The sequence below is a fragment of the Cyrtonyx montezumae genome, unplaced genomic scaffold, assembly GCF_038088225.1.
Source record: "Cyrtonyx montezumae isolate F1298 unplaced genomic scaffold, pur_monq_1.0 scaffold_10, whole genome shotgun sequence".
NCBI classification, from domain to species: Eukaryota; Metazoa; Chordata; class Aves; order Galliformes; family Odontophoridae; genus Cyrtonyx; species Cyrtonyx montezumae.
In genome coordinates, this window is record NW_027071826.1 from 34,350,225 (window position 1) to 34,374,648 (window position 24,424).

Genomic DNA, 24,424 nt, shown 5'->3' on the forward strand with positions numbered 1-24,424 from the left:
TACCAGATCACTTGTGACCTTGCTGTTGCAGTCCCAGAGCTGTGCAAAACTCTCTAAAAATGTTTTGGTTTTTTATTAATTTGTTTTTAAAAGTGCTTCAGGCAGGTACCTTGAATCTGTGACCAAGCAATTATGCATGTGTACTCCCACTGTTAGTAAGCTATCCCTGGGTCACAGAACTTGCTCAGAGTAACAGTGCATGCCTGTGGCCATGCAGCACAGGGCATGTAACTGTCAGTCCCCTTGCCCTCTTCGCCCATTAAGCAGACTGCAAAGGGACAGAGCACTGCTGTGTTTGTGGTTCCAAGAGAAACCACAGCTCTGCTCAATTAAAGTGCCTCTTGTAATGGGCTTTGTTCTACCACCTGCCCTGAGCTTTCATTGCCCCAGTGTTGTAGTCACAGGCTGTGACTGTTCTATAGACTTCTACCAGCTCTAGTGTTGCTCAGAGTAGTCCCTCTCCAGAGGAGCTCCAAGACTGACTATGCACGTATGAAGCTTATGGATCTATTGCAAGTACTTATTGCCCTTTCCCACTATTTTCCCTGCCCTTTAGCACAGATGAAGCCGCTTGGCATTCCAAGGATAAAATCTAGCTGATGCACAATGAAGAGCTCCTTCAGCACCAGAGCTTTCACCCACTCCCACGTGCTGCCAGTTTGGATTTGCGTGGTATGATCTGTTTCTCTCCTGCCTGTTCCCAGCAATGTGCCCCACAGTTATGTGTGGTGGGACAGCCTGTAATACACTTAATGAACAGAACATGCCCTACTAGCATTGCCCACTCAGATTTCTGACAACACCACACAAATAGAATAAACAGAAAACATTTTATTGCTCTGGAATCACTGGTAGTGGTACACTCTTATTGCTGGATATTTCAGTAGTAAAAGCATGTGTGTCATGTTCATTTTTAGGGTCAGTTTGGGAAATCAGCTTTCATTTCAACAGCTACAGCCACTTTGTCTTCATTCTGTAGTTCAGGATGTCCAGGGTCTTTTCTGTGGTTCAGATGCACGTTGACTATGTATGCACAAGCAAACTTCCTCAAATATTTTAGAGTGTTTAGACAATGCAGGCAGAAGGTGAAGGAACAAAGTTGCTTTCTGTTGTGATGGTGCTTATTTTTGGTTTGTTACGCCTGTAGTAGGTGAGACATAAAGCAATAAAATGCCAGACAGATGCCACATGCTGGCATCCTGCTAAGCTTCAGTCTGCTCAAGCTTCAGGCAGCACTTTGGTCTCTGAGCTGTTCTGAGCTCTCCCCCATGTGCTCTGAGCTCTGGCAGCACCAGGCTCGCTGGCTTTCTGCAGATGGACACACAAGAGTCACAGATGCATTTGTACACAGCAGATGAGAACTCACAAAGGCAGAAGCAGTCTCCCTTGGCTTCCCACCTGCATTGCCAACACAGAGCAGAGTGCCCCTTCCCCAGCCATGTCGTTATAGATGTCTGATTTCCCAGACCAAATCCTCTGCTGTTGCATCTTCTGTACTATGGATGGTTGCCCTTCACCGTGCCATTCAGAACACCAACTCTGCTTAGCAGTACGTGGTCTGCCTTCTTTAATGTAGTTTGTGCCTTAAAGCTAGCAATTACATGCCACATCACCTTCTGCTTACAAGGCACTTTTGGCGAGAGGGCCTTGCAAATTGAAACCACAAGGAACATGCAGGAGCACCAGCGCAATGCCCAGCTGGCCTGGGATGTAAGTCATGAGGCACAGAGGGGCCCTCATGATGCGCTTCCCACATCCCTGACCCCCAGGCCTTGAAAACCGCAGGGTGCTTGCAGGAGCAGATTCTGTCTGGGAGAGCCATTCAGCCTCAAGGACGACTAATACAGAGCTAACGCGGCTCCTCCGCCGGCTCCATTCCCTCCGGTGCGGGCCGCGCTGCTGGGGCGCCCCCTGCCGGCTCTGCCCGCCGGGCCGGGCCCGGCCTGGCCGCCGCTGCTCGGGGCAAGCTGCTCTTTGGTCCGGCCGGGACAGCAGCCGTAGGACTTGGGGTCGAGGTTTGCCCCTCCCCATCCACACACCCCATCCCCAAACCCCATCGACCTCGAGGGGCGAGCATGTGGACAGCCTCGTGTGAGGCCGTCTCGCTGGAGGCGTCTATGCCACATCCAGCTAGGTGATGGCCATCCCCTCGTAGTTTGGTTTCCCTGCTAGGAGCCGTGGCAGCGGGGAGGTTAACGGGGTTGGCGCGGCTGTGCCAGGGCTAGTGTTTATTGCGGTGTTTCTTCTGCTTGGGAAGAACAGCGGGGCGGTGGGAAGCCGGTGGAAGCCTGAGGAAAAGAGTTGGCACAGCTGTAATCGGGCAGGAAGCAGGACATGATGTCACGAGGTGACAAACAGGAAGCGGCGATGGAAGCACAATGCGCCCGCTTTGGGCCCGAACGCAAGGACAGCTCTCCTCCAGCGTGGGTGCCGGAGGAGGGAGCGATTCGGCCCCGCACACTCACACACGGCTGTTTTGCTTTCCCAGATAGTGTTTACACTGAGCTGCTGTTTAAACAATAAGATGGGAACGGTAAACGATAATTTGCACTTCCGCAACTGCTTTTCCCGAGGAATCTGAAAGATATGAATGAATCCTCACAACATCCTCCCGAGGCGAGTTGGCGTCGTTAACTCCATCGTGTGTGTCGGGTGCAGAGGGGTGCCGAACAAAGGGCTCTGAAGGACACGGGGATGAGTGTCCAGCTGAAAATGCAGGCATCAAGATGTGTCCTGCACAGCCCAGACCATCGTGGTCGTCTGCTGTCAGTTATAATGGTGCTGATACTTCCAGAGTTGCCCTGTGTTTTCAGCTGCCTCTCCGTGGGGCAGAGCTGAAGGTATCTGCCTTTCTCTGTGAACCTGAGAGAGACTCTGCACACTTGTCCTGATCTAGAAGTCTTGTGTTGAGGGGATGGGGAACTTGCTCCACATGAATCTGAATTAGTTGAAGTTGCCACATGGTGGAACATCACATATGGAAGGATTATATCAGTTTTAAGTATTCCTCACCCATGCTGTCTCACTAGAAAAACAACTTCTTGTAATTTCAAAAGCCACTTTTACCTTTTATGGGATGTAAGTGAGCTCCAGAAACCATGTCCTGCAGTGTAATTACATCCAGTATTTTGGAGACCTTCAGAAACATCCTCCTAAGCAGCTTACAACAAAACTTAACTACCACTACTATGGTGAAAATCAGCATGCGTCTTCATGAAGGAGTGATCTGGAGGGAGATGAGAGCTGCTTTGGTATAAGGAGATGTGGGAAGGCAAGGAGCTGTTGAAGGGCTAGCACCAGGAGCTGGTGTCTGAATTGAAGGAGGTGATGTAGAGCAGGGCCATTTCTTCTGTAGTTACCATACTTTTATTGTTCATTGTTGTTTTTTTCATAATACCTTTAGTTCAGATTCTCTAGTGTCTCTTTGCTGACAGTCTTCCAGGGAACGAACAAGCGCAAACAAAAATGCTCTGTTGTTTTCTGCCAAAGCAGAAAATGCAAGGCAAATATTAAACAGCATAAATAGAAAATTAACTTTGTATACATAATGATTCATAATCGTACCAGGAGTTTTGACCTCGGCAACCCTGCTCACAAACCATCATGGGATCCGTGTGTCTGAGTGCAGGGATCGTCAGAACTCCTGCATGGTGCCAGGAATGGACAGATCCTGTTCTGGCTGGTGAGGGCTCTCCAGCTGTAAGCCTAACTCTCACCAGATCTGTTTGGATGTTAAATATGAGTTGGTTTAATTTAATTTATAAAAACAAATGTGGTGCCTCTGTGACGTTCTAGGCAGTTATTTAAGAGCATAATCAACAAACCACTGTAAAGCCAGCAACAACTCAATAAATAAGCCATAAAGCAGAGAAAAACTACCATCACCGACAGCCTCTCCTCAAACTGCACACTTTCCTAGTTTATTGGTCTATTTGCAAAACAGAGCTGTGGACAAGGTGCTGTTCTGCACCTTGGGACTGCCTGCAGAGCAGCCTGCAGGCTGTGTCAGCTGCAGGGTTAGAGAGGGACTGAGTGCCATTCCCATCTCAGTTGGGAGGAGGAAAAATGACACGATGCTTATAGATGACATAAAGAAGGTTTTAGCCCTTAGGTCTCCCCTCTCATATATACATGCAAATCACAGGAAGGTGTTGAGATGGAGGCTCAGGGAGTAGTTGTTTTCCAGCCAGCTCTTTGCCCTGCATTTTAAAACTTTTCCGTGGCTTCTTCCTGCCCAGAGCTGCACTCCAGCAGCTTGGAGAGACACACAAACCCTGTCAGCAGCTCACGGTGTGTCGCTGGAAGGCAGAGAAGGACTCTGGGTGGCAGTGACCGCTGAGTGAACCTTGTATGAAGATCAATCTTGTGTTTCTTCTCCATTGTGTATCCTAAGAGCTGAACAGCAAATTGGAGGAGTGAGATGAGCTCTCCTTGGAGAAGAGAGCAGCTGTGGGAAGGTGCTGCTTTGCCATCAGGATTTTAAAGGGAAGGAGAGAGAGCAGACGCTAGTCTCCAGAACCAAATGCTATGCATGCAACAGTTCATGTAATGCCTTAAATTATTCCTCTACATTCATGAACTGGAGTGAATCTTCTTCGAAATCTGCAGCATAGTAGTCGGCAGAACTGCAGAAAATGCCACACAGCTGCACAGGATAAGGGGTGCAGATGGCAGTGGTGATACTGCTGCAGAGGGAGGAGGCAGAGGAAGGGTGGTTTTATGGAGCTGAGTCACAGTGCTGCCCAGACAAGGTCTGGGAGCAGAGTAAGCAGGATTAGAGAAGGTGGGAGAGTGACTGGGGATGTATCTTGCTGCTTTGGACATCTCTGGCCAGCAGAGTGTCAGGTCATTGCCTGCAGGCTCTGGGAGCTGAGCTGGCAGAACTTTAGCAGAGAGAGCATGGAGCGGGGTGGGAGAGCTTGGTGCTGACTCTCCAGAGAGGCCATAAAATAGAAGTTGTGAAAACAGTGAAGCATGGCAAAGGGCCACTGAGTTATGTCAATTCTCCACAACTGGAATTTGGATTGTGAGCAAAATGTGCTGGGAGTGTCTTATCTGCTTTGTAAAACTGGTATGTATTCATGGATCAGGTATGCAAGATAAGGGAATGACAGGCAAACAGATAACTTTTGCTTAAACCACTGTAATGCGGGTCTATTTGTGACTTGCTATGCATGAGCAAAAGAAAAAAGACTGAGAAGCAATGCTAGTATTTGAAATGTGTTTTTACAGAGATTGCTTTATCTGCTGGATTTGATATTTGCTGCTACTGGACAAGTACTGAGCAAGGTAAAACGTGCTTTGCATTGGATCCCATTTTAGGCGGGTCCTGCATCAAGCAAGCATCCCCCTTTTCATCTAATTAAACTCCCTGCCCTGGGCTGAGTTGTCAGCACCGTGCTGCTGCGTGTTTTCTCAGCACCAGTGGGTGCTATAGTTACGGGTATATCCCGGTGGTTGTCTCCCCCTAATAAGAGAACGGCTCAGAGAGGTACGTGATGCAGAACTGGAGCTGAAAGTGCTAGAACAGTGCCTGGCCCTGAAACTAGGCTCTGTCTATAGCTGAGAAATTGTTTCTACTGTGTTATAATAAAAGCAAACACCAAAATTTCTCTCAGTCAGGATTCTGATCTTGTAATTATTGCTTATTCACGTTGTTTTTAAGTGAGGTCTTTTAAATCTGGAAACCAATTTTAGGTGCAGTCCTCAAGCCAAATTCATAATCTTTACATAGCTAGGGCAAGTTGTCCTGAGAGGAGTTAGTCAGAGCCCATTGTTGGCTCTGGGAAGTCTATAAGGCATTGTTTGTTGTTGCATTTACAGTCCTGGCATCATCCATAGCCCTCAGGGAGTCTCTGAAGTGTAGGTGAGCCCTGACAGTCTGGGAGGACCCCAGAGCTCCTGCCAGTGTACATGTATGTGCTCACCTGGAGGGCAGGCAGTGTGCAGCATGCGATGTGCAGCACCCTGGTGAGAGAACTTCTGGCCAGAGATGTGGGTTAAATCCAGGTCATGATATGTATTCAGCTAGTTTGCTTGTAATTTCTTTGGCAAGGAGCTGGGGATGTGCACACGTGCATAGATTCACATATGCTTTCCATCTCCTCCTGTGTGGAAGCAGGCACAGCTCCTGTTTTTCCTGTGTGGGATCTGTGATCTATTCTGGTAGCTACATGGTGTGGTACTGCCTCCAGTAAATATTCACAGATTTCCTTGTAAACTCAAGCCTTTTTTTTTTTTTTTGTCTCCTGTGTGGTTACACAAAGGCATGTGTTGTACCTGCTTTACCCTCTGGGATCTACATAATCAGGTCCACGGGTTTTAATGGACTTCAACTCTCTTCTGCCTATAGATACGGTTTCCTGTCTCATTTCGAGCAGGAAAAGCAGAGTCTTTTTTGGTCTTAGCATTCCTGCTTGCCTGGGCTTTGTAAAGAGTTCTCTGGCTATTTTCCCATTTGATTTTTGTGTGTTTTGTTTTAAGCAGGACAGAGTGCATGTGTGTATGTAATCCATGTGCTCAATTAAGAGAGGCATCTGTTGGGTTTATTTCACATTGCCGAGGAAGGACTGCAAGCAGGGAGCATCTGCTCGGCTTTTTGTCAATGGCTTGTTTTTCATAATTTGCTCTACAGGGTGAATGTTTGGGGAGGGGGAGGTGGCTTTTTATTTCTGAGTTTCATCTTAAGTTTATTTTTATGGTAGCCAAGGAAATTGATTGGGATTTGAAAGTTAATTTCAATAAGAAAACAACTAGGAGGGAGAAACAAAACTACGTAGCATTTATGTAACCCCAGAAGGATCCTTAGAAACCATTATTTGCAGTATTTTAATGAGAAAGTAGAAATAAGTTGTTACAGTTCTTCTGTTCACGTCTGGGGGTTGGTTTTATGTTTGTTTTGCTTTATAAAACAGCAAGTTTTGGTTAGATTTTATTTTGGGAAAGATAAGAAAGGCATCCAATGCTAAGATGCTCTTTTGGCATTTTGTCAAAAACAGAAAAAAAGAAAACTGGTTTTTAAATAGAGCAGCAGTGGTTTCCTGTTCTTAACACTTCTCGCTTTTGTGCGTTCAGATGGTGGCTGCACTGCACCTAGCTGATCTGGTGGGAAACCTAATTGTCTGTAAACGTATGCGTTTCAAAGGCTAATACACTTGCAGGGAGTGTTTCATACAAGTATGTTTTTTACACTTCTTATGGAAATATCCTCCAAAAGGGCCAGGGCAGATGATGACTCTGTAATAGCTGGGGAGGACGCTGCTGTTGGTGTAGCATAGGGAAGGCAGGAGGAAAAGGTCTGAAACTACCTCTGGTCCCATAAGCAAAAGACAAATCCCACTCAAACAGGGGTACAGTTCTGCAAGTGTAGGTGTAGATGCTGAGCAAGGTAAAACCCAGGTCTTAGTGAAAACATTTTCAGAAAGGGAGTTTCAAAAAATAAATAAATTGTGGTATCTTGATCTATGAACCTAAAGCCTGAAATGTGAACCTGAAATGGGATCAAGTCTCTATCTTCCAAGCCAGAAGTTTTCACAGGAGGGAAGCATTAACAGAGGTAGCTTTCCTGACAGTTCAATCCCACTCTATAGCAAAAAAATATATACATATATGATCTAAATGTTAGTGTTAGGTATACAACTTAAATATTATATATCACGGTATTAATTACGTTTCTGTCAGATAATGCTACTTTACTAATGTAAAGGTGCCTACAGCAGCATGTGTGTGCAAAATGAAACATGGGGCTGCATTCAAGGAACAAGCAGACAAGCTCACTTCTGGGGCTGCCAGTAACTTTGCCACAAAATCATGGGACCTGAGGCATAAAAGGACAAACCACAATGAACTCCACAGTAGCAGGAAAGTATTCTCATTGCTTGAAAAGAAAAAAAATAAAATTCAAACTTTGTCATCACATTAAAAACATTACATGAGAAGTAATAAACATATTTACACTTCTGTTTTGATTATAAATATACATTATATACAAAATAATGTTATAAAACGTAGAAAGTTCAGTGCTTCTGATTTTTTTAAATTACTGAAATACTAGTCTTCAAAATAAACTACAAACAGGCAAACTAAAACCCATATTATTGATTTCTGAAGGTCATCTTCCAAATGGTCCTACACGGTCAGAGCAGAAGGTCAGTAGTGGACATTACAAAGGGGTCTTGTCTGCACAGTTCAAGGCAGTAGGTGGGCTAGTCCAACAGGATTTACAAAGGCAGAAACATCACTGTCCAAGAGATGGGGTGATCCAGGTTTCTTCAAAGAGATCTTGTTTCCTCCTTCCTCATTCTGCCCAACCCCACAGTCTCATCTCATTACTGTCACGGCACTTTCCACTGGGGTGTCCAATATTACTGCAGTCAATGCTCACTAAGAGTTTCCATAGGCCACTGTTGTCCAGGGCAGTCTTCCCCTTCCCCCTGTAGCACTGGGCAGGTGCAAAAGAAACAGGACAAGCCTGGAATCTTCTGACTCTATGCTCGACCAGTCTTGGTGGAGGGCATCTCAGTGGGTGTTTTGATATTGGGCACTTGGAACCAGGATGAAGGACAGAATCAGCAATTTGCAACCAGATGGAAAAATGGGGGGGGGGGGAGGGGGGAATGACACTGCTGTTTCTCCTTTGGAAATTAACGGCTGCAACTTTGAGACTGCACAAGAAGGTGACACTTAAGTCAGAAACACGACATAAAACCCCAAATCTGTGTCATAATAAGGGGGGGCTGAGGGAGAGAATGAGGAAGGAAGAGAACGTCTATTCACGTTCACTGGTAGTGCAAAGGGCGTGAGAACAGCTGAGACGGTTCAGCACATACAAGGTTCTAGGAGCTGATTGATTTTAAACGCAAATGTAAGGCTTTAAATAGGACTGGGATCAAGTCTCTCCTCATTATCAATGGGAAACAGGCAGTAGACATTCCTTATCACATCTTTCCCTTCTCAAATGCTTAAATCCAGGAAAATCCTGTCCCATAGCGTGGCTTGGGTCAATCAGTTCTCCAAAGCATCACCAAATGCGATGACATGTAAATTCAGACTCCCTCTTTCCTTCCTCCTCTTGCCCCTTGAATCATCTCCAGTACAAGCAACAGGAGAGAGGAGATGCAAATGGATGTATAGCAGGAAGTATCAATCACCCCTGCCCAATACTGTTCAGGTAACTGCAAGAAGAGCAGTCAAGTCTCTGGGCTTCTTAGATTCTTGACAGATTTTAGGCACTTTTAAACCCATAGAAAAAAAAGTGGAGACCTCATTTATACTGTATCCATTATCTGCATAGCAATGCAACTTTCTTCACACCTTCCATGGCAACATCTGTGATAGTTAAGTGCCTCCTCATCTACCAGCACCTTCCATACCAAAGTTCTGGAAAGCCATGGGTCTGTCCATGAGGAACTGGCCTCAGTAACTTTTGATTTGCTTTTGAAAGATAACATGTTTAACCCATCTCTCTTCCCTCTGCTTCCCCTCTTCTATAGCCAGTGAAATTTCTGGTATCAAATGTCAAACAAGGGCAATAAGAATGAATAGGTCTATTGCATCTTTCAGTAAATTCACAGTCTGTCCAGTTCACCCAGTTCCATCCTCCACCTGAGAGCAGCAAGTTGCATGTAATTAAGAACAGTCCAATCCAGTTCTGAATTGTAAACAATGCAGCAGGAACGTCCATCTACTGGCATTACCAAATCTGAGGTGCAAACAGGCTGATCTTCAATCTTATACCTGTCAGGGTATAAAAGAATTTGAAGAATGAGAAGGAAGCACAGAATACAGCAGAACTAACAGAGTATTAATATGTCAAACCAAAATAATTTATGCCAGACACTACAGCAGTTTGGCTATCAGCATACACTGTTTTTGCCTGCATCCAGAGAGAATAGTCTAACAACTCATCTGTATGATGAGCAGCCTTCCCTACCTGAAGAGAGGGAAGTTACACCTAGAATAAATCTTAGTTACAAGTGTTTAATGTAATGTTTCTGTAAATGGCATATGGTAGAGCTAGATAGCTTTTGTACTTTGGGGAAAAGCTTCAGGGATTGTCATTCTGAAATTAAAAAAAAATTAAAGTACTTTTAAGGGCAACCGATGTAAATCCAGCTTTTGTCAGCAAGATCTTCAAAAGGAAGATACGGCATTTGGGTTTGCTAATGGGAATGAAGCGTCTATCTATCACTTATATCTTTGAAAATCCTTTCTGTTAGTCTTAAACTTGTAATATGTTGGTTGACTTATATTCCAGCTTGCCTTCAAGCAGAAATCTGATATCCACCCTGGCAAGGGAGACAATCCTGCAGATCTGACTTCACAGATCACTGCAATGTAGCGCAGCAAGCTTCTTCTTGGAGTCTCTAACTGCTCTAACTGAAACTAGCATTAAAGGTGACTACACTGAAAGAGACAGGTATTACTTTGTGATAATTTGCCTTTAACTCGCTTTGGGCCTCTCTCTAAAGCGTCAGTAATCCTTTGGAACCAGTTGGCTAGACACTTCCTTTTTGTGTACTGTTCTCCGCTTTTTCAAAATAATGTCAAAATCTAGATAACTGAAGAAGCAGCATTAAATTCTGTTACAGCTATGAATATGTAGGTAGAGCTTAAATACCAAGAAGTTGAAACTTCCTTCTGTGTCTTGTTACAGATCTCCCTGTCCACTAACGCATTCAGTTACCCTCACCTTCTGCTGGAAAGCTATAGCTTTGCCTGTTTTCACTGAACACAGATTATCTATTGTAGTAATGGGGAAAAAAACCCTAAGAAAACAATGCACAGCTTTACATCAGTGGGTCCATTAACTATTATTTCAGGTTTTTTGGTTGACTAAGTAAGAGGAAATAATCGTTTGATATACTGAATTTCTGTGGGCTGGCATTCAGTGCTTTTGTCTCCCACTAAACACAGAATCTCTGGTCTGATGAAGTCAGAGATGTTCATTTCTTTATTTTTCCCCACTATATGTTCTGTTTTCTTGGGCACTCCTGCATCCCATGGAAGAGATGAGGTTTATGCCAAGATCCCTGGAAGTAGAGCATCCTTTACAGATGCGACTCTAAAGGGATAAGTTTGCCTCTTTGTGAATTTGTTCGTGGGTGTGCTTGCTTACCTCTGTGGCTATGATGCACTCATTCCTTTCTTCTGTTATCACAAAGACAGACTGGTACATTGAATCCCTTGGAGAACATATCGCTGATATTCTACATTCCGGTTTTTCACTAAAGCAGGGCAGAGAGAAAAAGATGTTATTTGACTGCTAACATGGTAGCATTTCAGAGTCAGGCATGAATATGTAGGGGTGGAACAAGATAGGTGTGGGAGGGGAGGGCAAAGGATGAAGTTTCACATGTTCTATATGATGGCAGGACATCGCTTTAGAGAAGTGGAAGTGAAGAATAGCTACTGTCTTGCTGGATTTCTGCCACATTCAATTTAGTCAGATACTCCTCAGATCCCTCAGTGCACAGCTGTCACAAGCAGAACCCAAGTAAAACTTTCAGTATGCATATCAGAACATAAATGACCCAGCAAATAGCTGCCTTTTTTTTTTTTTTTTTTGAAAGAGATCAGTTATTTTCACTGTAATCTTTTTCTCAGGAAGAAAATAGTTTTGCCTTCTTAATAAGCAAAATACTTATTTTGAGATCACTATCTGCTGCAGTGTTGCTTCCCTGTGATTTACTGAGGGAGGAAATGAACCTCTCACTTTCATCAGTAGTCTGGTCACTCCTGTTTCCCCTTCACAGCACTCATATTACCAGCAAACTGTGCATAAACTTTCAGCTAATTCAGATACAGATACTACTTGGTCATTATACTTCACTTCAGAATTCCTGCCTTTGCTCTTGTTTTTGTATGTTCTCTTTTTTTCCCCCCATTTTCTCATCTGCATTTGGGCCAGTATGAAGGTGAGGTGCTTACAAAGGCTACAAGGAAGACTAAAGTCTCACCTGTGTAGTCGGAGTGGAGATTTGTCTCCTAAACACTTTTCACTTTTGTAATATTTATCTTCCTGCGTCCCTCTACTTGTCAGATCTTTTACCAGATTGTAGTCCAGTTTATGATTCTTGGGTTTGTAGTTTGACTTCTCCAGCCCACAGTCCACTTCAAGGTCTTTGTTTTTATTGGTGTTCTTGAGCTGGGAAGCTGGAATGAGATTGTCCTTCTGGAAGTCAGACAGATTGTTCATTGTCTCCAAGTCCTGCTGTGGGTGCATCCTCATCTGCCTGACGACCATTGCTATCATGCAGAACAGTATGAGCAAAGCCACCAGCCCCACTCCCATGGATATAGCAATCCAAGGGACTGGTTTAGGAGGAAGCGTGATGGGCACCGAATAAACCGGTAATTCACAGCGGCTGCCCATGAAGCCAGAAGGACAGTAGCAGACAAAGCTGGCACTATAAAGTCCACTGTAGCACGTGCCTCCATTCTCACACGGCCCAGAAGCACATTCATCTCTGGTTTTGATGTCACAGTTCCTGCCGCTATAGCCTGGCAAGCACGTGCAGGTGTAGTCGTTGATCAGGTCATGACAAGTTCCCCCGTTGGAACATGGGTTCCTGGCACAGTCGTTGATGTTAATCTCACATTTCTGACCAGAGAAACCAGCCCGACAACGACACACACGAATTTGACCAAGGTAAAAGCAATTACCATCTGAGGGGGAAAAAAAAGTAAAAAAAAAAAAATCAGTATGCAGTGTATTTCACTTGAAAACATAAAGCTCTCCTACCCCGTAAACATTATATCCTACCTCAAGAAGAGGGAGATTATTTTACAAAACAACTATGCATACAAAGCTTCCTTCTAGCTTACCTATCACCCCTTAAAACTATGCTACTTCTAAATACGTAATAATGTTGGTTTAATGTACATAATGCTTTCCCATCCCATGATAAAGCTTCTGCATTGTTTTCTTACATAGAAAATGCCAGTGAAATCCCCCCTGCAAGAGACCAAAATTAGGATAGATGCGGAATACAGTGAGGGAGAGGGATTAATGTATTAGGGGAAGTGTAGAGGTCAGATTGGATTTCTATCACTTCTGCACTGAAAAGCACAAACAAGTGAAGAAGGCATGAGACTCTTAAATAAAAAAGACTCACCATTTGCACATGGGTTGCTTGTGCACCTGTCTACTTTTTTCTCGCAGTTTGACCCCGTGAAACCAAAAGGGCAAACACAAGTGTAGCTGGCCCCTTGTTCTTTTTCCAAGCATGTGCCTCCATTGAAGCACGGAGAATCAATACACGTCAAAGCACTGTGCTCACAGTGAGTTCCATAGTAGCCAGGGGGGCAGACGCAGCGATAACCATTCTCCATATCCTGCAAAACACAACATTAGGCCACTGTTATTTGATGCCACCAAGCGACAGTTGTGTGTGTATTTCTTTTTGGTCAGCAGCAAGTACTGTTCTGTATTGCTTCTGTCACACTTGGATGTGGCAAAAGTGACATTTGCAGAGTAAATGGCTGCAAGCTGGATTGTGGGGGATAGAGCTGTGAACTGGCTGTATTTGGCACATAAGAGTAATCATGCAAGCACACAAACAGAGCAGATACAGTTGTAGGGAGCCTAGAGGCAACTAGGCAAAAACACAACTAATGCCACTACTGTCTAATGGGATCCCCCCAGTGTCCTTCTAGAGCAGGAAGACATATGCCAAACTACACAGCTGTGATCAGGACATCTATCCTCAATGTGAGAGCCCCCTCTTTTTTTTTTTTTTTTTTAGGGGATTATTTTGCTTTGCCATGGAGAAGTCTCACCACTTAGGTTACAACAAAACTTCTCTCTTCTTCATAAGCAAAATAAATCCAAGGCCTTGAAGAAGGAAGTTAGGGTCTTGGAGCATTAGCTTTAACCAAAACATGCATCAGAATACATCTGATATCTATAAGCTATCAGTCTATAGCAGCAGGTATGATCAGTCATTGACTGGGTTTGAAAATAAACGTAAGAAAACTGAAAATACAGAACCTTGTTTCACAGAGCGTTTCATCTGATTGCTCTCGTATCAACTGATGCTGCAGCCCCATAGCAGAAAGCAGATTTTTTTTTTTACTTGCTATTAAAATATAGACTTGACATATTTCTTTATGAAACTTGGTTTGGGAAGTCTTTTTTTTTTTAATGTATATGCTCCTTCATGAGTCTTGGATCTTGCCAAGAGCTCATAATGGCTGCCACAGAAACCTAAGGATCAGTTGACTAGTTCTGATCTAGATGATACATCTCCTCCTGTAACAGGCTTCCCCCAACGCGTCCAGGGAAGGGTTCAGAATGATAGTTGTGAGAGTCAGTAATGAACCTGTGTACTATCGAATTCCCATTCTGTTGTCACAAAACCATTTCTGGAAATGGTATACTGGTGCTTGCTTCACACAAAGATTTTACATTTAACATGCCCTTACCGTGCAACTACCGCCGTTCCTACAGGGATTGCTGTCACACTCACTGATCTCATGTTCGCAGTCAACACCAGTAAAGCCAGGTTTGCATGAACATGTATAACTGCCCTGGCCAGTGTTCATGCAGGTTGCTCCATTTTTGCACGGTCTGTGGTGAGTGCAGTAGTTCAGATCTGCAAAGACACCAGGTGTTAAAGAGTTTTTGACAGCTGGCAAAACATTCACACAAACACCTTGATCAACAAAAAAGAATTTTAAATCAAGTCTTCAATTTTGCTACTGATAAAAATACTGGAGATTCTTATCCAGATAATCGGGTGTTTGAGGCTGTTACAAATTTTGCTCATCTATTAACTGAGGTCTGAAATGAGAAACTTGTTTCTCAGTGCTTTGGTAAACTCTCCCTTTTTTATCAGCGTAATCCCATTAGCTGTAATGGGACGTAGATGCCAAAGTGTAAAATGTACCCCATATATTTTCCCAGAAAGACACTCTTTGCACACTATATCACATAGAAGAGCTAGCCCTGCCATCAAAAGGTGTGCTCTAAGGCACATTCTGGGAAGGCAGGAAGGAAACAAAAGTATTTAGACTTGGAGGATTAAGTAAACATTGGAAATATTTTATTGTTTATTTACTGTGTTCTGTTGTTATGAATGTTAGTAGTTTAAACTGTCTAAATACTCTGCCAAACTCGATGGTTGTTTTTATTTTCCCTTTCAATTTGAGACAGAGGTTAAGCACACAAGCCCATACGACATAACTAGGAAAATCTTTTAAGCACTATAGATACCAGAAGAATTGAAATGCAACTGGTTAATAGGTAACTACAGACAACAACAATCTGCACCTTTACTTTTCCTGATTAATTCAGATTTCCCCATCTCAATCCTATAAATGTCTTGAAAACACTTGACTTGCTCTGAGCACTTAATGATCTCAGTGCCAGCAGCGCATATATGGCCTTGAGGACATGACTGCTCAGCTGGCTGCAGTTCAGTGATTCACTGGGTTGAATAGGTGGAAGTGGTCTGGTGTACCTTAAAATGGAACCTGTACTTTTCATTCTTGCTTACATGATTTTTCTCTCATGCTCCAGACTTATCACATGAGTTAACTTCCTTGTATGCAAAATAAGGAAGGCCAAATTATGGTGTTTACTGCTGCTGGAAACTGTTTAGTAAATTGTTATGGTTGTACAGGGAATACATTAAACTTAGCTAGAAAAAGCAGAAAACTTGCCCACTCACCACTCACCCAGGTGTTTTTCTCTTGAAAACAACAGCTACCAAAAAGGATTGCTTGTTTTCAGCAACAACTACTACAAATTAAGAATTGGTATCTGCGCCAGCCTTGGTACAAAATGACGCCCCTCAACATGCACCATGCACAGATGTAATTCTGGATCAGATTCCTTAGTTGCACTCTGAGGAATACGCAACCCAGAGCCCTAAGCACAGCTCTCAGAACTAACCTTGATCACAGAAGAGGCCTCCCCATCCTTCGTCACATATGCACTGCCATTGTGTTTTACAAGTCCCGTGGCGGCAGCCTATGTGGGGAATGCATTCATCGCAGTAGCGGCCTTGCCAACCAGAACGACAGCTACAAGAAAAGTCAAATTAAAGCATTAATGACACGGAAAAGAGTTTAAGTTACTATTACAAGTTGACATTTTAATTGAAATTCAGATTGCAATCGCCATCTACTCACATGCACTCTCCAGGCTTGGTGCAATATCCATTCTGTTCGGCACATCCAGACAGACAGATGGCTGTAAAGAAGACAAAAAAAACAGCAGAAATGTTAAGGTAAATATGGGTGACATGACAATACACTTTTAAAGGGAGGAATACCAGCTTTATGAAAAAAAACTTTGAAAACCATTTTTGCATTTCCAAAGCTTTGTTTTAAAGATTCTCAGTACGGGGAGCTCTGGAGCAGGAGGAAGTGAACAAGGAGAGTCAACGTCTGACAAGCTGTCCCTTAGTTTTTCAGTTTACACAACAAACATGAACTCTTGCAGCTCTCCTCAAAAAGCAGTGAGGGGAGGCAGCCGTGCTTTCCCTAACAGAAGACTGCAAAAACCCAGCGGGGCCCTGAGCCCACAGCAAAGATTCCCTCTATGGTGGTGCAACACCTGCCCCACCGCTGGGGGACGAAGTGTGGATAAAACTCTCTGCAGGCAAGCTGCTGGCATTGTAGCTTGAGACAGGTACGACTGACTCAGGGATATCAGCCAAGAGCCCTTCTCTGCTCTTTCTTCGCTGCGTGTAGAGGCGCAGCACGGCACTGGCAGCTGCAGCAACAGCAGGGCAAAGTCCTCAGCATGCCACTTTCTATCTCCTGGCACGGAGTGGAAAGGTCAGCATGAAAGCATGGCCCAAGCCAGGTGCACAGCGCTCTGTGGCCACAAGCAAACACAATGCATCCAGCACGGGGCCTCCTGTCACACTTGCTGCAGGGAATGACACACTTTAGGCCCAGGGCACTTTCACCAAACAGCTCCCCGATGCATTGGACTTTGCCTTTCCTCAAAGGCTTTCTTGACCTGCATTCCTGTTTAAGGCTACGGCTTGGGCTAGCCCAGAGGAAGCAGCAGCAGGCATACAAGACAGGCCTGCCCAATGCACAGGACAAGGGGCAGCACAGCCCACCAAGGGGCTCTCTTCAGCACTCGGTGATGGGCTGCGGGGCCTGTGGAGCTCACACGGCAGCCCACCACTGGTATGGCACGGAGCAGCACTTACGCTTGGTGCAGTACTCGCCGGTCCAGCCGGGCAGGCACGTCAGGCTGCCATCCGCCTCGCAGACGTAGTGCCCAAAGCGGTCGTCACGGCGCTTGCAGAGACGGGAGCAGCTCTCTCCATAGTAGTTCTCGCTGCAGACCACGCGGTAGGAGTAGCGCAGCTGGGTCAGCGAGTTGCTCTGCACATCCTGCAACCAGACCTCACCCACCGCCAGCGAGCGCTGGATGGCCATCTGGCTGATGAGCCACTCCTCCGGCGGCGGCCGCGAGCCTGCGGGACAGCAAGGAACGCATCAGGCTGCCGCCACCAACACCACCGCGTCCGCCACCCACCCGGGAACCCACGTGCGTGCCCCAGAGCACCGCGCTGCCCCGGCCCCAGCCAGGAGGGATGGAGCGCATCGGTGGGGTCGGCCCGTAGCCGTGAGCCCAGGCCGAGGGGGCTTCGCGCTGAGGGCTTTCAAATTGCTGCTGGAATATCCTTTTCCTCTCTTGTCAGAAAAACATCCCAAAGCCATTATTCCTTTGCAAAGGGCGGAATTCGAGAAAGGTGTAAAATACAGGAAAAGGCGGCCGGGGCTCTTTGGCAGCCTCGCGGCTTTCTCACCGCTGAGCTCCTTTCTTTCCCACGCCAAAAATAAACCGCAGGAAACGCAATTGTGTTAGAGATTAGGTCGGGACAGAATCAAAGCGGCCCCTGACGGGCATCGTTTGGGGACTAACTCCTGATGGTCGGATAAAGCCGGCCCTGAAATTATCGCATAAACATCTGAGCCGGGGGCGGTGGGGCCGTTAACCGTTTCGGGGCGGGGTCGCGGCGCTCACCTTGCGGCAGGTAGTTGGCGGGGGCGTGCCAGGCCTGGATGATGAGCGAGAAGGTCCCCTGCGGGCAGAGAGCAGCGTCAGCACAGCGCGCCCGCACCCCGCCCGCACCGCACCGCCCCGCACCGCTCCGCTCGGCCGAGGGGCGCGCCCTCCGCCCCGCGTCGCTCACCGGCCACGTGAAGTTAAAGGGCAGCTTGATGGGGCTGTCGAAGCGCTCCGTGTCGCGGATGCTGAAGGAGTTGGTCCCCAGCACCGGGGTGATGATGCTGCCGAAGGTGCAGGAGCCCGGCAACACCACCGCCTGGAAGTGCTTGAGGCAGACGCGGAAGAAGGTGCGGCAGTGCGGGGCGCAGGGCACTCCGCTGGCCAGCGCCCCGCGGCTGTTGACGAACTCGTGCAGCTTCAGCTGGAAGACGCCGGAGCCGGACGCGCTCTGCACAAAGGAACACAACACAGCCCCGTCACGCCTCGGCCAGCACCCACTGACACCTCTCGCCAGCCCCTCTCGCCGTCGCTCCGACCGTTACCTGCTGCAAAAGCACTAACAGCAGCGTCAGGCCGCACGCGCGCCGCGCTCTCATCCTCGCTCCGCTCGCTCTGTATTCCCCAAAAGCTCCGCCGAGCGCGGAGAGCGGCGCTGCCCAAGGGCCGGAAGGTAAATCCAGGTGCGGCCGTGCCCTCGGGCCGCCAATCCTGCGCTTTATAAACTCCAGAGCCCGCGGGCTGGGAACGGGGACGCCTCGTCGGGACGGCTCCTCCTTCGGCGGGTGCCGGCAGCGCTCGGTAAATGGGAAACTCGCTTCCCTCCGAGCGGTTTATATAGTTGCCTCGCATCCTCGCGAGCTCATTATGTAAACTGTCAGTCAGCGCCCGGGCGATCCCTCCCCTTTTCCATCTTTCCGTTCTGGAAAGCGGAGCCTAGTGCTGCGGGAGCCCTCGGGTCCCGCACTCGCTCCGCGCGGGGCCGGGAGAACCCCCGCCGCTCGGCTCTGTCCTCCCCCGACGACGGGGGCTCCGAGCGGAGGGGTTCGACGCGTTCCCCGGCGCCGCTCCTCGGGCAGAAGGCAACGAACGGCCCCGGGGCGCCGCTCCTCGACGGGCGCCGGAGCGGGGCGGGAGCGGCCGCTGCCGGCCCCGGCTCGACGGGCTCGAGGGGCTTCGGGACCGGGACCGGGGCCGGGCCGGGCCGGGCCGGGCCGTTCGAGGCGTTGTGCCGCAGCCGGACCGCGCTCCGGCGTGCGCCGCTAAAGCCGTGGCCTGATTGCAGCGTGCGCTTATTGTTGGGTCGCGTGTCCCTCATTAAAGCCGAGCACAGAGAAGGCCTTTCATGTGGCTTTTTATTTCAGCTTGTTAAATGGATGGGAGGCCGGAGGGGGGAGGGAGAGATAAACCTTCAGCTGTATGGTAATGAGGCCTTGCCACCTTTGTGCCAGCTTCGGGCTAGCCCGGCTGCGAACCTTTCCGGCGTGGATCACCTGGGGAGCATCCCTCGGGCTCCACAGATCTCCTAAAGGCGCTCCTGCTGCAACGGCGATTCCCCGGTCCGGGCCCTTTGGGGGTGCGCGATAAGGAAAAAGTCCCAGGGTGCGGCTGGCTCTGCACCAGGCTGAACCCTCGGCCCGGCAGCTCCCTGGAAGCAGCCCCGGAGCGGGATGCGGGCCCCGGGGGGAGAAAGGCGCAGGGGGTGCAGGGGTGCCCGCGGGGCCGTGAGGCACACGCCGGGAGCCCTTTGTCTGGGCCCGTAACCAGGTCGGGAGGAGGAATGTGCCGCCGCCGACGAGCTCGGAATTTTGCAGCGATCCGCCCGGCCAGATCCCGGCTTTACCAGCAGCAGCGTCAACTGTCAAAATCAAATCTGATGCTAATAGCTTCGGTACTAAATAAAATGAGAGGCCAGATAACATCAGTGCTTGATAAATGGTAATGAGTGTCTAACCTAGGGGAACAGAAGGGCTGTGGGGCTCTTTAATTCAGCATTGAAAGGCTAGCTGGGTACTGCGGGCTCTAGCAGATGTTAGTATGTGTGTGTTTTGATTTTTGACTTGTATTGGACGTTTATTAGGCTAACCAGAGCCACCCCACGCATGGCCACTCGGCCCAGGCACCATCTGGCACAAGCAGGGCGGCGCGCAAGAATAGGGCCTCGCTTCGGCGCTGGGGATCCACGGGCAGCATCTACCATATGGACCCGCGGCTAATGTAGGTTACGGCGAGGCGAGCGGGGCTCTGCTCCTCGCAGCTCCGCCGAACTCCCCGCGGTCCCGCGCAGCGCACCTCGCCCAACCTCCCCTCCCCCCCTCCGCCGGACCGGGCACCGAGCGGCCCCGCCGAGCACGGAAAAGGAAAAGGAGCAAAAAAGCCAAGGAGCGAGCGGCTGCGATAGGGGCGTAAAATGGGACTCCGGGGCGTTGTTGTGATTGCGGCTATAAAAAGAGCCCCTCATAAAGTGATACGCGGGGAACATAACAAACCACCTGCTGCATGTTGACACACGCACACGGACTTCAGAAGGAAAAGAAAAGAAAAAAAGAAAGAGTAGCGCTGATAGCGTCGGGAGGCTGTGCCCGAAAGGCGGAGGAGTGCGCGCGGCCCTCCCTCCCTCCCTCCCCGCGCCCGATGCAGGGCACATGGTGTTGGGGACACGGCAGGCACCCCCCTGCGGTGTTGCCTTCGGACTACTTTTGGGGCTGCCTTGCTTAGAAACCTGCTTGTTCAGCGTCAGCCCTTCCGTGCGCTGCGGGAGCCGCATCCCCCCGGTGGCTTTTAAACCCCTTAGCTCGAAAGTTGCGCATCGACTCGGAGCTGACACACACCGAGAGAGCCTAAGAAAAAAAAAAAGAGAGAGAAAAGGAAAGAAAAATCCCTCTTGCTTGTTTTGTTTCTGCCTAAATGGCCGTAGCGCGGAGCATCTCTCCAGGGAGAGCCGCTCGGAGGGGTGTTAATGTGGTCGATTTGGGGTACAAATGTTTGGAAATGTTTCCCGATTCGCACAGAAGGAGGGGGGATTTGCAAACTGTTGCTGCCACATGTCTCCTCCAGCCTGTCCATTCTCATTGTAATGAGGCCGGCGCGTGCCTCATCTGCCGCGCGGGCGCTGCCACGGGCCGGCCGGGCACGCCGCGTGCCAACTGGGACGGCGCGGCTCCGCACCGCACCGCACCGCACCGCCCGGCCCCGTCCCACACCGCCCGGCCCCCCCTGCCCCCCTCCCCGGAGCAGGGCTCGGGCGGCTCGGCGGCGCGCGCCCATTGAGCCATTGTTGCTCGGAGCTGAGCCCGTAAAAATAAGAACATTTCTATTAAAGGGTATAACGATCACTATTGAACCTCTAGCTACAAATCGATGGCTTCTTTTCCATACAAATGCCTGCTTATGCCTTTATGTTCTCCATCTGTTTGTAGCTAACACCTGCCATTCAATAAATCGATTTGGCCATTTAATGTAACAGCTTCCCGGGACATTTTTTCATGCCAGATGCCACAGCAGCTCCAAACCTCATCCCAGCCCCGTGTGAGGACCCGCGGCCCAGGCACAGCACAGCGAAGTGCTCCTCGGTCCCTCACTCTTGCTCTTTCTTGTGGCCGGTGGCACGGATCCCGTTTCATTTAGCACCGTGTTATCTCAGAGGAACTCTGCCAGCACCAGGCTGGGCAAGCAGCTCTCGGGGTTGCAGCTTCGGTGCTGCCGGGATTTTGTACTAGGAGCGCCTTTGGGAGGCAGCCTTATTGCTTTAGATCTGAATGAATGCGAAATGTGAAACCTGCAGTAAGTTCTAGATGTGGCACTGAGGGATGTGGTTAGTGGGCCCAGTGGGCTGGTGTTTGGACTTGGTGTCCTTAGCCATCTTTTCCAACATTAATGGTTCTGCGATTCTAGAATTCTATGACATGTACATATTTCAGTTATGTGGTTCTGTCTGACCATTAACTCGGTGCAAGCTGTGGGCACCGCTCTCAGTGCAGCTGCTGGTAAAAGCCAGACTCCTACAGAAGCTTGCAAGGAGGCCTGCAGTCCCTCTGCACTCCCACCTGAGATGGATGAGCAACAGTGGAAGCTCTTATAAACAGTGCTCCTGGGAGCTGTGACTGGAACTGAGAGAAGTATCCAGGAGAGACCCAAATCTTCATTTGGTTTTGAACCTCAGAGCTGTAGGTGGGACTGGGAGGCTGGCTGTGCCTCGCTGGGACTCAGTGTTTGTTAGCACAAAGGGCATGCAGCCGTGGCTGGGCCCTGCCTGGAGCAGCATAACAAAGTGCAGGCTTTGGTTAAGGGAAAACTCTCTTTGTGGGCTCCTCAGTAAACGTCCCATGGGCCCAGTGTTGGGAGCTCCTGCCTCAGAGGTCTGTGCCTTCCAACAGATGGTTGGGCTGTCCTCGGCTGCTTAGAATACGTCTGGGGCTATGTTACACAGCACCAGGCACTGGGATCTCATGCAGGAGGACAGTAAGTGGCTGCTGTAACTGGTTTCCCTGCTCCCTCGGTAGCCCAGCGTGAGCTGGGAGCTGTGGAAGGTGCAAGATGGGATTTAGGGTCCTCTCCAGAGGCTGCTGCTGGTGCAGCAGCAGGCAGAGGGCTGTGGGGCTCACAGCATCACACCTGTGTGCACACTGGGGAAAGCTGGTCTGAGCAGCTGTAGCTCCTCAGAGCTGTAGCAGTGCATGGTGTTTAAATACAGCTGGACACCTAGGTAAGGAAACTCATTTTAAAATCTCCATGCTGGATATAAAACTTCTTTAGTGAGAAATGAGAGAAAGACCATCTTGACTTTTTATCTGTAGCATTTTTCTTTACTTCTAGTGAAGAAGAAGAAAAAAAAAAAGATGTTAACCAGCAGCAGCTGCTTTTGCAGGCCATCAAAAGCAATCCTGGATGTCCAGATGGAGTCACTCAAGACAGAGACATGAGTGAGGGCTGCCCCCGGCTCCAGGATTTCTGAGTTTGTCCTATTTTAAGAAGATCTCCCGTCCTGCAAGCGCTGCTTATGGGAAATGATTGGATGCAGAAACCCTCGCGGGGGCCCACCAGGCAGCCTCATGTGGAGCTGTGGTGATGCAGCGTGCTGACATTTTGACATAACGTGGTGATGATTTTGTGCTAGCATCGGCCCTCGGAGAGGAAAGTAAATATGTGACATATTGTTCGGGGAAACAAAACAAGCCGAACAGTGAGGTCCTGTGCCCGGCGACTGATGCAGCCTTGCAGGCCCATGCAGACCCTCTTTTCCTTTGTGATCGGGGGATGCTGGGAAAACGAGTGCGTCGGGGTATCCTACACCCATCCCTGGCCCATCCAGCGCTCCTCCTTTTTGTCTTTGTGTGCGGCCATGCAGGGAGCGAACACAGAGCACCCGCTGTGTTCCCATTGTTTCTCCTGTCTAATGGCCCTACTTAGCCATGGAGGAGCGGGATGGATTTGCGCCTTGTGCACATTGTTCTTGGGGTTCAAAAGAATACTTAAACTAGAGCAGTAGTTAGTATGACAATGGAATAGAAATGAACATTCACTCCAGTGGCTGCGGATGGCACGGGGGGCTTAGATAATAGGACAAGGGAGAAGGAAATTAATGAATCTGTCTGTCTGCTGACCCATCAGCATAAATATCTTGTCAGTCATACGTGACAGCAGATCTATCTGGATGGCAGAAGCTGTGCTTGCCCAGGCTCCTGGCTGTTCCTTAAATTGAAAGTTTCATCAGGTAATTTAGCAGGCTGAAGTTGGCACTTGACCGCCTTGCGTGCCCTTAATGGATGTGCAGTAAATCCTTATCTCAAGCGTCCAGTGATACAAAGCAATGCTGCTGAGGGCAAGGGGTACCCTATTCCTTCCTCTTGCTCAGGTGCCCTTGGTGGCTGTGTTTCCTGTACCCCTGGGCTGACGTGAAGAAGTGCATGGGCCATTCTTAGGCTGAGCAGCTGTGTGGAACGCTGCATAGAAGTCTGCTGCTGCTGGAATGCCACATCATTCGAGGCCAAAAGTTGGGTTACCACTGAAGTGTCCCTAGATGACTTAAATCACCTGTGGAAGGGCACACACCTGTGGGAAGATCTGTCCCAGACTGCAGAGGCTGGTTACATCCTGATGTAGTTGTCATGATGGAGGAGTTAAGCAGAAGGGTGAGGTGGGCTCACAGTCTTGTTTTAAACCCTGGAGAGGGGAGCATGAGCCATTGCGCATGGTTCTGTACACACAAACACAGACCCAGAGTGGGAAAGTGATTCTAGCAGAATCACCAAATGTCTAGATTAGGTGAAACCCATAATTTTTAGATAGCTAGAGAGAGGTGTGAGTCATCCCTTCCTGAGCAGCTGAATGGACAAGTCAGTCAGAAGACAGAAGAGGAAAAAAATAACTGCCAAATGCACAGCAGCCTTAGGACTCCTAGGGGGAGCAAAAGATAGCCCTGAGCATCCGTTGTTGGCACTGCTTGGG

General features: G+C 48.4%; 2 protein-coding genes across 2 annotated transcripts in view; both read right to left on the reverse strand.

Moving 5' to 3' along the window:
• VPS18 (VPS18 core subunit of CORVET and HOPS complexes) overlaps positions 1-24,424 on the reverse strand; it is a 242,363-nt gene that overhangs the window by 111,010 nt on the left and 106,929 nt on the right. The gene's annotated exons all lie outside the window — the stretch shown is intronic.
• DLL4 (delta like canonical Notch ligand 4) lies at positions 7,848-18,829 on the reverse strand. The gene is given in 11 exon segments (XM_065754810.1): positions 7,848-9,735; positions 11,117-11,225; positions 11,958-12,666; positions 13,116-13,335; positions 14,425-14,594; positions 15,896-16,026; positions 16,135-16,195; positions 17,172-17,441; positions 17,996-18,053; positions 18,165-18,488; positions 18,491-18,829. Coding segments are annotated over 11 exon segments (2,397 nt in total). The 3' UTR covers positions 7,848-9,729.